The sequence below is a fragment of the Pygocentrus nattereri genome, chromosome 24, assembly GCF_015220715.1.
Source record: "Pygocentrus nattereri isolate fPygNat1 chromosome 24, fPygNat1.pri, whole genome shotgun sequence".
NCBI lineage: Eukaryota > Metazoa > Chordata > Actinopteri > Characiformes > Serrasalmidae > Pygocentrus > Pygocentrus nattereri.
The window spans coordinates 29,448,652-29,461,323 of NC_051234.1; the positions used below are offsets into that span (position 1 = coordinate 29,448,652).

Below are 12,672 nucleotides of genomic sequence, written 5' to 3' on the forward strand. Positions count from 1 at the left end.
TTATTATAGTACTAGTTAGTTAGAAGGTAGAACTTCCGTTGCTCCTGTGAGATCCATAACGTCTCTCCATACATTTTCTTCTTTCTCTGTATTTATTGTATTTATTATGTATTTATTCTTCTTTCTCTTTTTATTGGCTCAACCAAACTGATGATAAAGCACTGAGGAATGTAATTGTGGTCAGCTTAAATAATCCTGATCAGCTCGAGTAATTGTGATTGTTATGTAATAACTGTGACAGGTGTAGCTAAATCAAATTCATCTAACATTGCTAGTTTAGTAGTTGTGTTCCTATCTAGAACCACAGATCTGCCATGTGTGGGGCTGTTGTGTTGTGTATAACTCATTTAACCTTGTTTGAGAAGGAGGAGACTAGTTACTTGGTTTGTACTTGAGCGCAAATTAGCTGCACGTGGTCATTTATAATTATATGCAATTTCAAGTCCAATATTCGTTTCTAAAATAATAATTAAATTGGAAAATAATATATCAGCCATCAACATATTGTGCAGCTTTAACCGTCATTAACGCAGCATCTCCAGTGTGAGGCCAAGTTCTCAGACCATAACATTTCCGGTGTTTGGCAGACGCTCTTACCCAGAGCGACATGCAGTTTGATCATTTTACACGGGTAGGCGTAGGTGGTGTTAGGAGCCTTGCACCAGGACTCTTATTGGCATAGTGTAGTGTGCTCACTTAGGCCAGGGATTGGTCTCCAGTCTAGAGGGCAGTGGTGTTACCCATACCAACCATAAAGATACAATCAAGTTGAGATTTTCCCATGAAGCACTGCTATGTTCTGTTTCTGCTCTTCAGATAGGGTGCAAGGCCAGCCTGGTCATTTTCAACTACTTCGTCATGGCTAATTTCTTCTGGCTGCTGGTGGAGGGCTTGTATCTTCACACCCTGCTGATGGTGATCTTCTCCAAGAACCGGCACTTTGTGGTCTATCTCTTCATTGGGTGGGGTGAGTCCCGCTCCCTTCGTTCAGAAAGGCTGTACTGTCTCACGTTGTGCACCACATATGCGCTTTGCTCACAAGACAGAGTCATTCAAGGTTTTTGGTTTTGTGCCCAGAGAGAACGTAAACACCATTGTAGCATCCCTAAACTGCTGGAGCCTGTTGTGTTGTAGAGCTGTTTCCTGAGTTTTTCTTTTCCGCCATCACGTACAATCCTTCAAGCGAAAGCCTGAAATCACGTTTCTACCCCGAAGCACCATTCATGTATTTGTTCCAGTTTTCACGGTGACCATCTGCAGGGATAAAGTCGTCTTTCGGCGAGGGGGATAAAAGAAGCAAGGCAGCATTTGGTCAGCTTTCTCCTTGACAGCCAGAGGCCACGAGCAAATAATCTTCAATTTAGAAGCAAGTCTTAAACACTCCACACGCAAACAAGCGCCCGCCTTTTCCTAACACTGCGCTTTCACCTTCCAGCTCGTTCTCCTCAGCAAATGAGAGTAGTTGAGGGGAAGGAAGGCTCGTCATTGTCACTGGCTTTTCTCACCACTGCATTACGTATTAAACGTCTTTGTAGTTGATTGTTTCAGTGGAGCGAAGCCTCTGCCAGACTCAGAAATTAAACGAGGGTGACTACAGTTCAGTCTCTGTGCCTGAAAGACTGGGTCTGGACTTTGGCTCAGTGGAAACATCCCATCAACACCTCATCAACATTCCCTTTCATCATGACAGTGATAATAAACAATCTCCTTTCTTTTGTGTTTACCGCAGTTTTTTCTCCCTTCCCTACGCGCTCGGCACAAACTCCTTTTGTAATGTTGGTTACAGTGTTTACCCCACTCAGAATCAAGCCATGTCCTCTTGCCAAGATCTAGACAGTGATATACCCCCTTAATTTCCCATCTAATGATATACTGGGCGTCATAAGAGTCCTTAGGACAAGCAATCACACCATTAAGACGCTTACCAGACCGTTATAAAGCATCCAAAGCCTCGAGGAACTTGACAAATGATAAACCTACTTATATATGATCCTACACTTACATGCTTTATAGGAGAAGGGTTGTAATAATGTTCCTGTGTCCTTGAAATATATCGTTACGTTATTGCCTACCTCTCTGTCTTCCTGCTAGGATTCCCCACAATCTTTGTGATAGCGTGGGTCATTTGCAGGATATACCTGGAGGACAGGGGGTGAGTAGAGCCAGGCTTGTTCTCATGGGACTTTCAATATCGAATGACTGGCCTTTAGGGCAAAAAAAATTTAAAAGCTCTTTCTTTTTACCCAAAATTCAGGTCAGTTGGGTGTTCTGTTATAATGTAAGTGGTGATTTTTTCTCCTCTTGCAGATGCTGGGAGAGAAATGATGCCACCATTCCCTGGAGGGTGATCAATTGGCCAATCATGACTTCTGTTGTAGTAAGAAGGCCCTGTTTTTGTTTTATTGGCATTTTGAAAAAGATAATGCTGTAGTGTCCATCCTAAAAAAAGCGTATACTTAAAGTTAATTTTTAATTAAACTTGAGTCCAAGTGTATTTCCCAAGTATACTATCTGTAGTAAGTACACTTACATCAGTGTTCTAGAAATATACTTATAAGTGTACTGTTTCAACTTTTTGCGAATAAATTAGCCCCAAACAGTACACATGTGTACTGTTAGGTATTCTTTGGTTGTAAAAGTAGTAAATTTATCAGCACACAACTAGTTTACATTTAAGTTTTATTTTGTACTTCAACTATACACTATAGTGAACTTCTAGGTACGAGATATAAACTTCTTGCCCACTTTTTAGTTTATGAAAGTATACTTAGTATATACTTAGTATATACTTAATAAGTATAATTACAAATACAGGCCACAGATACATACAAGTATATGAATAATTATATACAAGTATTTGTATATACAAGTTTATTTACAGTACAAGTACAATTAGGTCAAATTTGCTTAAACTTTTCTGTATACTTGACAGTATAAGCCAAGTACGTTTAATTAGACAAAATTAACGTGAAATTTTGTCTAATATATCTTTGATAAGTACACGAAAAGTAAACTAAATATTTAGTTTACTTTTTTGTAAGGGCTTGCATGAGATGGTATTGAACAAAATGCTGAGCAGCCGTTTTCAAATGTCCCAGGCCAGACTCCCTGAAGCCACATGCAAATGTCAGAGACCACCCATCATTTCTTTAATTTCCAGCTTTTCAGGAGGTGTTTCTGAGATGATTAGATGTAAAATAATTCGCTTGCATAAGGAAGGAGAAAGTTAAAGAACAATGGGGGAAAAATAGTGTGTCCATAACTGGAGTACAATAATTTGTTCAAAGCTACAGAGAAAACAGGCCTCCTAACAACCACCTGGACGACCTGGTAGACAACAAAACTGCTCCCAACTCCAAAACTGCTCCCCTTCAGGAGACATTTCTGAGGAGATTAGATAGAAGAGAATCCACTTGCATAAAGAAGGAGAAAGTCAAAGGAGAATAACAGAAAAACAGGAGTTTCCAAAAACTGCCCCCATCAGATAAACATCACTTAAAGCTTTCCTCTGAGAGAGAGGAGAAAATGAAGCTGCTTCAGATCTGAAAACATCCACAGGTGTTTCTGTCCATCCTTCCACTGTGAGAAGACCACTCAGCGCTGTGGGTCTGAAAGGACGTGTAGCTGATCAAGAAGAACCTCACTGAGAAAAGAAAGTAGAAAGAGAAGAAAATCAAACAAAGAAATATGATAAATGAGTGTATCACATAGACAAATCGGTCTGGATCTCCTTAATTCCAGTTAACTGAAATCACGCTATTTCATGAGCCCTCTGTCACTTAGAGTTGTGGAGATATTGGCTAGATGACGCTAGAAGGGATAAGAATACAAGCTGAAATTGGCCTGCATTCTGCTCACATCTGGACAGTCCAACTATATTTATACAAATAAAAATGGATCATTAAAGGATTTGACTTTAATATCCTAGAGGGCTGCTTTCCTGGATATGGATTAAGCCTAGTCTTAGACTAAATTGAAGCGCCAGTGATGAATCATCTTTGGAAATTCTTTTTAGTCTAGGCTTAGTCTCAATCTGGTTGTGGGAAATGTTTGCAGTGGACTGCCATGGCTTTTTAGATGCAATGGCTGAGTGTAGCTACAGTGTACCGTATCACTGTATCTAAAGTCCAATACTTTTTAATAGTACAACATAATAAACAGTTCAATACTTTTAACTGAATTCTTTAATGGACCTTTATCACCGAACAGCAGATTTTTCTCTTCTTCTTTTTAACAGCCCAGTTTGAATTCATTATTTTTGCGATGTCACAAAGAAAACCACACTTCCACCTGTTCAGCCAATAGTGGTTTAGCTCCGCCTATGCACACTGATGTTATAAGGGCAGTTCATTTACATATATCGGCCTAAAAGGAGCAGTAAGACAGATAAGATAATACTTTATTAGTCCCACCACAGGGGAAATTTACAGTGCTACAGTAGCAGAGTAACAAGAAGAGAATTAGCACACAAGGTTAGTTATTAGTTATTTCCATATATACAATATACATATACATATACACTCATTGTCCATTTTATCTGCTCCACTTACTGTATAGCTGCACTTTGTAGTTCTACAGTTACAGACTGTAGTCCAGCTGTTTCTCTGATACTTTGTTACCCTGTTCTTCAGTGGTCAGGACCCCCATGGACCCTCACAGAGCAGGTACTGTTTGGGTGGTGGGTCATTCTCAGCACTGCAGCAACACTGACGTGGTGGTGGTGGTGTGTTAGTATCTCTTCTTATAATGTAACGTAATAGAATAAAAAATGCAGCAAGTGGATTTTAATACATTCGTTTTTGACCATATTTTGCAGACATGATGAGCATATGTCACAGGCACCTACTTGCGGACCATTGCTCGAGGCTGTAGTCAAACACAGTTTGTTTATAAACCAAGCTATGATGAGTTTTTGTCGGCTGAACGATTTAGCTTCTCTCCCTGTGCACTGTCTCCGGAGCAGACGTGCTGTCGTTACCCCCTCTCCTCCCCCCAGGGCCCAGCGTGAGCGAGTCCCCTGGCTCTGCTGTGACAGTTTCATTTTACATAAGCTCACCTGCAAGAGAGCACTGATCTGCTGATGAAGTGGGGTGAGTTTGACAGCAGTGTCTCTGCAAATCCAGGTCAGAACAGACCCATTCCTCTTGAACAGGTTGGGTGGGGAAGAAGACGTGCTGCTTTCCTGCTTCTGGGTAAAATATGCACTTGTAGTAATCCAAGTCGTTAACCTCTTTCAGAGGCACATATCTCTCATAATGCCCAGCGCAGAATGTTACACATAACTCCCACACTCATCCTGTCGGGCTCATCCTGAGCCAAAGCAGAGCAGATCCTGTTCTGTTTGTTTTAGGGCTTGACCAGTATAAACAGTTTCCGGCCGATCCTGATAGTGACTTTAAGGTTAAAAGGGCTTACGGCAACCAGTAGTGTCCTTTGGTCAACCAAGATAAGTGTATATTAAGGGGTCCAAGCATTAAATGCTCGAACCTTATTGTAATTTTTAGGATTTTTCTTTTTCTATATACACAGGTTCTGGAGCAACATATTGCTGTTGTTGGAACAAAACCTTGTATCTCCATTTTGATATTCAGTTTGTGACATAATTTGAAAACACATGTTGGCCTTTATATTGTGTGTAAATTTCATGAAGGACGGGTCAAAGTTAATGACCAAAAATGACTTGGGAAAAAGTCTGGTTCCATTGACTTACATTGAAAGTAATGTATGTTTTTTCCTTCTCCTGTAAAGTTACCATTTTGAAGATACAAGGTTTTGTTCCAAAAGCAGCAATATGCTGCCGTCCAGATGACGTCTTTTTCAGGGAAGGCCTTGCTTATTTCAGCAAAGACAAAAACAAACCACGTTCTTCACAAACTAAAACAGCATGGCTGTGTAGTAAAAACTGTCTGCAGTAGACTCATTGAAAATATTTGATGCATTATGAAATGGAAAATATGACAAAGGAGAGCACAAACTGTTGAGCAGCTAAAATCATATATCAAACAAGAACGGGAAGAAAATTCACTTTCAAAACTACAGCAGTGTCTCCTCAGTTGCCAAACACTTGCAGAGTGTTGTTAAAAGAATAGGTGGTGAAACACAGCGGTAAACACGCCCCCGTCCCAACGTTTTTGAAACATATTCGTTGTAGGTATACAAAAACAAACAAAAACAATAAGATTTCTCACTTTCAATATTTGATTTGTTGTCTTTGTACTGCTCTGAATTAAATGTAGTGTTTAATTGATTTGCACATCATTGCATTTTGTTTTTATTTACATTTTGCACAGCATCCCAACTTTCTTGCAAACAGGGTTTAACATCAATAGCTGTTGAACTCCATGGCTGTCCACCACGGCTTTCTGACTGATTTCCTCTCACTGCTATGCACCAAACTTTCTCTGTGAGAACAGGATGGAATATATGCTTGTCTTATCGCTTGTGGATGTTTACTTTTGTTATTGTTCTTTGCGGCTGTTGTCCTCATTGTTCGGGGTTGTGTTCTCCCAAACACCACTATTTTTATCCGCACACTTCATTTTTAGTAGACCTGTCTATCCGTACCACTTATTGCACCACCTCAATTCAAACACGTTCCTCCACTTGAATGATCAACCCGCCTATTCAGATAGAAGCTGTTCTTTATTGGAAATAAACATAAAATCCCAAGGAATCCCAAGTCCCAAGAAACACAGAGTAAAATATTGCAAATGCTTGAATGATACTGAAATTGCTGGATGTTTACTATAACAGCCAAAGTTGGAATGAAAAAATACAAGATAGAAACACAATAAAATATGGCTAAAAACATCTGATCAGACCTACACTATCTTCATCAGTCCAGAGAACACGTCTCCACTGCTCTAGAGTCCGGTGGCGGCGCTTTACACCACTGCATTCCACACTTTGCATTGCGCTTGGTGATGTAAGGCTTGGCTGCAGCTGCTCAGCCATGGAAACCCATTCCATGAAGCTCTCTACTCTGTTCTTGAGCTGATCTGAAGGCCACATGAAGTTTGGAGGTCTATAGTGATTGACTCTGCAGAAAGTTGGTGACTATGCCCCTCAGCATCTGCTCTGTCATTTTACATGGCTTGGAGTTGCTGTCATTCCCAATCACTTCCACTTCCACATATTTAGTAGTGAGGAAATTTCATGACTGCACTTGCTGCACAGGTGGCGTCCGATCACGGTACCACGCTTGAATTCACTGAGCTCCTGAGAGCGACCCATTCTTTCACTAATGTCTGTAGAAGCAGTCTGCAGGCCTAGGGGCTCGGCTTTATACACCTGTGGCCATGGAAGTGATTGTAACACCTGAATTAAGTGATTTGGGTGAGTAAAGTACTTTTGGAAATATATTGTATCAGAGAATCGATAGCCTGAGTGTGGTCCTGACAGTGCACAGAGTCTTATCCTGCAACTCTGCTAAAGCAGAAATTGTAAAAAAAAGGTAAAGTACTTATTTGCTTTACTGCTGGATGTGCATTTAGGCAAACGCCAGCATGGCCATTGGAGCAAACGGTGTAATGAACAAACAGATGAGCTGATGGATGGATGAACAAATAAACCGACAACAGGCAGACAGATAGATGAGCTGGCTTGTTATGTCATGCTTGCTAGGTTAGCTTTTTTTTTTAGCAAGTTTCTCTGACTCTAACAGAGGTAAGGCGACAGAAGGAGAAAACAGTTCTGTTAAAGCTGTGTGCAGGAAAAACCACATCAGCCTTGTGATTGGTGAGGATACTGCTTATGTATCATTATGCAAAATTAGGACCACCCACTTTACATCAAAAGAGGTGAACAACTAAGAGATACAGCCTCAGTTTCATGCACTTTGAAAAGTTCATCACAGGTCATACTCCAAACCAAATAAATGCTTGACTAATAATAAAGGATTTAAATATGCTTCATCTTCTAGATGATGTATGACCATATGTTCAGGTAAAGTGGCGCAACCTTATTTCTTTTTTAAAAAGCTACGGCATGATGTTTGAGTTTTATGTTCCTTTACGTCACATCCTCGTCTGTGCGTTTATTGGCCGGTCGCAAAGCAGAAATGATCTGATTACTTCTGACTCATGTAGACCTGGTGCTTGTAAACTCGTTGTTTGTCAGATTACGCGTTTGTCAGATTACTGACAAAATCTGATTTGTTGCAGTTGTTGAATTATTAAGCGCATGTAAAGGCACTCGTGCAGAATTGTCTTCTCTATAGTGCAGGTATTATATAACTTATTTTCACTTCTGTGGATCTTATTTTCAAAATCTGTGGAATTTGACTGGGGTGTCTAAACATTTGCATGTGACTTTCTATTTTGCTCCTGAGATTAACCTGCATGGATTACGATCTGTAACCTTTTTCATCCAATTTTAACCGTTAGTTACACAGCTATTTAGTGTTTAACCCCTTAAATGGTCAGCACTATACACATTTATAGAACCTAAGAATAACTCAGCCAGTTTGCATTAGTCCCTGTAGTGACTGAGTAATAAGCCTTATTATGTAATAATCCTGAAATTTAAAGGGGTTAACAGTTAATCTGTCAATCACTTACATTCCTAATTTGGATATATTGTACCTTTTGGTAATTTTGATACTGTTTTGTATTCAAATGTACTACTTTCTGTTTTGCAGTCACACAGTTACAGTTAGAGTATCTTATATACACTGAATGTTTCACCCTATCAGAGAAAAAGTCATTAATCATCAGCTCATTATCCGTGATGTTTTTGCAGATATTGATAAAACCAAGGTTTGAGAACATCAGCTTATACGAGCCGGCAGCTGATATATCAGCTCGGCTTCCCTTTGTTTATTTCCGTTGCAGTAGATGCTGTCAAGGCAGCAAAGCCTGAGATGATCAATAGCGACATGTTGCATACAGCAGAGCTGTGTTGCATGCTTTATCCTACATAACTATACAAGTCCTGGTCAAACAATCCTTGACAAGATATCAGGAGAAGCTCTTCGTCGTTATGAAATCAAATCGTTATGAAATGCCTTGTGAGAAAATAATTGCAATGATATCACAAAGTCCTCTACTTTCTTTTGGATATTAAAATGATAATAAGGCTAAACTGAAGGGTGGATCATGCTTTTATCCAGTCTTAACAAAGCAGGCTGGTGAAAATTGTGTTCTGCCACTGTATGGACATTCAGTTCACAGTATGGACATTCAGTTCACAGTATGGACATTCAGTTCAGTGTATGGACATTCAGTTCAGTGTATGGACATTCAGTTCACAGTATGGACATTCAGTTCACAGTATGGACATTCAGTTCAGTGTATGGACATTCAGTTCACAGTATGGACATTCAGTTCACAGTATGGACATTCAGTTCACTGTATGGACATTCAGTTCACAGTATGGACATTCAGTTCAGTGTATGGACATTCAGTTCACAGTATGGACATTCAGTTCAGTGTATGGACATTCAGTTCAGTGTATGGACATTCAGTTCACATTATGGACATTCATTTCAGTGTATGGACATTCAGTTCACTGTATGGACATTCAGTTCACAGTATGGACATTCAGTTCAGTGTATGGACATTCAGTTCAGTGTATGGACATTCAGTTCACAGTATGGACATTCAGTTCACAGTATGGACATTCAGTTCAGTGTATGGACATTCAGTTCACAGTATGGACATTCAGTTCACAGTATGGACATTCAGTTCACTGTATGGACATTCAGTTCACAGTATGGACATTCAGTTCAGTGTATGGACATTCAGTTCACAGTATGGACATTCAGTTCAGTGTATGGACATTCAGTTCAGTGTATGGACATTCAGTTCACATTATGGACATTCATTTCAGTGTATGGACATTCAGTTCACTGTATGGACATTCAGTTCACAGTATGGACATTCAGTTCACTGTATGGACATTCAGTTCAGCGTATGGACATTCAGTTCACTGTATGGACATTCAGTTCAGTGTATGGACATTCAGTTCACAGTATGGACATTCAGTTCAGTGTATGGACATTCAGTTCACAGTATGGACATTCAGTTCAGTGTATGGACATTCAGTTCACTGTATGGACATTCAGTTCAGTGTATGGACATTCAGTTCAGTGTATGGACATTCAGTTCACAGTATGGACATTCATTTCAGTGTATGGACATTCAGTTCACAGTATGGACATTCATTTCAGTGTATGGACATTCAGTTCACAGTATGGACATTCAGTTCAGTGTATGGACATTCAGTTCACTGTATGGACATTCAGTTCAGTGTATGGACATTCAGTTCACTGTATGGACATTCAGTTCAGTGTATGGACATTCAGTTCACAGTATGGACATTCATTTCAGTGTATGGACATTCAGTTCACAGTATGGACATTCAGTTCAGTGTATGGACATTCAGTTCACTGTATGGACATTCAGTTCAGTGTATGGACATTCAGTTCAGTGTATGGACACTCAGTTATCTTTTAAAATGGACAAAAGTACAGACAAAAGTCACAGCGTAAGGTTGCTACTGTTATGGTTTTTAGCTATGCATCATGTTTGTCCCTGTTTATATAAAATATTCTTGGGGTGAAACATTACTATTACTATACACACTTAAAATATGGTTCTTCAGGAGTTCTTTGGTAAGGGCATTGGCTCTATTTAGAACCATCATGGTGAAAAAGGTCATCAGAGTGAGGGAGAATGGGTTGTAAACGTTTCTATGTGGAGCTTTTTGGAAAATGGTTCTATATAGCACCAAACAAGGTTGTGCTGTCGCTATGATGTCAAGCTCATAACAGCAGCAGAACCCTTTTTGGTGCTGTATGGAACCATGAAAAAAAGGAATGTGCTGTCTTTAGTGATTTATTTCACTTACTGGAAAGTCAGTCCACTCTGCGGTCATCTTGGCACCGCACCCGGCCAGTTACGTTCAGTCATATAAAACTAGGCTGCTGTGTCTACATTAACATTTCAAAAACATAAGGCATTTGTAGTGTTTGGCTTCAAAAACAGCTTGTTATCAGTTTGCTTTGGATAATATATATTAATGATGGCCATTCTGGCTCCTTTCAGTAATTCAGATCATTTGGCTCGGCTCACGTAGAAGATCTGACTCTTTTGGCTCCAAATTTGCTGCTCATTTGGTAGCAGTGTTTCCCTCCAGAATTAGATATGTTAGCACTATTTATATATATATATATATATTTATTTATTTTATTTTTTTTCCAGTAATTAGTCTACCTTCCAAGGAACTAATGAACAAATAGCGAAACGTTTGTTATAAAGGTAATAAATACCGATAAAAAGTTTCACTGGATGAATTTTGAGAGGCAGGGATAACAGGATAGGCAGACCAGCTAAATGCAGCCGAATCCATCAACCAGTCATAAACAAACAAAGAAACAGACAAAGTCAGTTCAAAATTCAAATATAAGAAAAAAAGTGGAAAAGTCAAAAATCAGAAGAATTTACATGGCATGCTTTGAAAGACAGCAAAGAATTACACAAAAAAGCCAAAAAAAAAATAAATCCCAGACCCAAATTAATACAACAGCCAACAGGTGTTGGGGTAATGAGGGGGCAAAGTCGGAATGCTCCAATGCAAGAGATAAAAAAGGGGAGTTCTGTGACAAACCAAGAGAATAATGCTGAATTTTCCGCTATACTGTCGTAAAATCTGCCCATTTGTTTTGTCTTAATTTACAAAAGAATCAGCCCTTTGATGCAAGTCTTCTCCAGGCATTCACACCGTACTGACGCTGTCTCCTCCTTTATGAAAAATCTGGGCGAACTTCAATCTGCAAATTTGCCAACCTCAGAAGTGCGAGCCAGTTGAAAACGAGATGTTGAGTTGAGATCTGTCCTTTCTGAAAAAACAAGCTCCTCAGTCAAATAAAATTGCTTGTCATTCACTTTTGCAACAAACTGTCTTGCTGATGTTAACTAGCTACTAACTACATCACATCATGACCACTCATTATAATATGATTTTTGGTCCATGCCGACATTAAAAGTAGCGAGGCAGCCGTCCGGTGTGACTGCAGCTTGAGGCATTCGGTTTGCTCAGTGCCAACTCTCAGGATAATAGCACCTATTACTCATAACAAGCATAAAGACATTAGTTTGTAGGGGAAGACGTTTTGATTGTTTTGCTGAACTTATCGTTAATTTATTTCTCTCTCTCCTCAGATCAACTTCATTCTGTTCATCAGCATCATTAGGATCTTGGTGCAGAAGCTCAGGTGTCCTGACGTAGGAGGGAATGACCAGTCTCAATACAGGTACACTGTAAAACTCACTGCACATCTTAGTGAGAGAAATAAGTTAATACGACAAAACACTACAGAACGTTGGAGTAACTTAACCGGAAAAATCAAATTAACTCAAAAATAAATTGTTAAGCTGGTGAATCATTTTTAGTAAGATTGTGTTTTTCAGCATATTTTGAGTTAAGGTGACTTTATTTAAATGTATTATATTCACTATTGATTTACATGCAAGTACAAACAGGCCAGTAATGGGTTGTTTTTAAAGACTGTTGAAAACTTGGTGTGGCTTCATGTGCATAAATGTTTAGATTTAAATGATTTGGACTTTTTTCATCATTTTATTTTCATGATTTCAGACTCAAAGATGAAAAGAATACATTTATTACAATTTAGTTTTAGACTCTCAGCTTTACTTAAATGTTTGGCCAATG

General features: G+C 39.2%; 1 protein-coding gene across 1 annotated transcript in view; it reads left to right on the forward strand.

Moving 5' to 3' along the window:
• The window catches only part of vipr2 (vasoactive intestinal peptide receptor 2), a 65,636-nt gene that overhangs the window by 47,006 nt on the left and 5,958 nt on the right, over positions 1-12,672 (forward strand). Inside the window, exons 7-10 of the mRNA XM_017710412.2 lie at positions 817-967; positions 2,092-2,152; positions 2,308-2,377; positions 12,162-12,253. Coding sequence (XP_017565901.1) covers positions 817-967; positions 2,092-2,152; positions 2,308-2,377; positions 12,162-12,253 — 374 coding nt within the window. The remainder of the gene's footprint in view (positions 1-816; positions 968-2,091; positions 2,153-2,307; positions 2,378-12,161; positions 12,254-12,672) is intronic.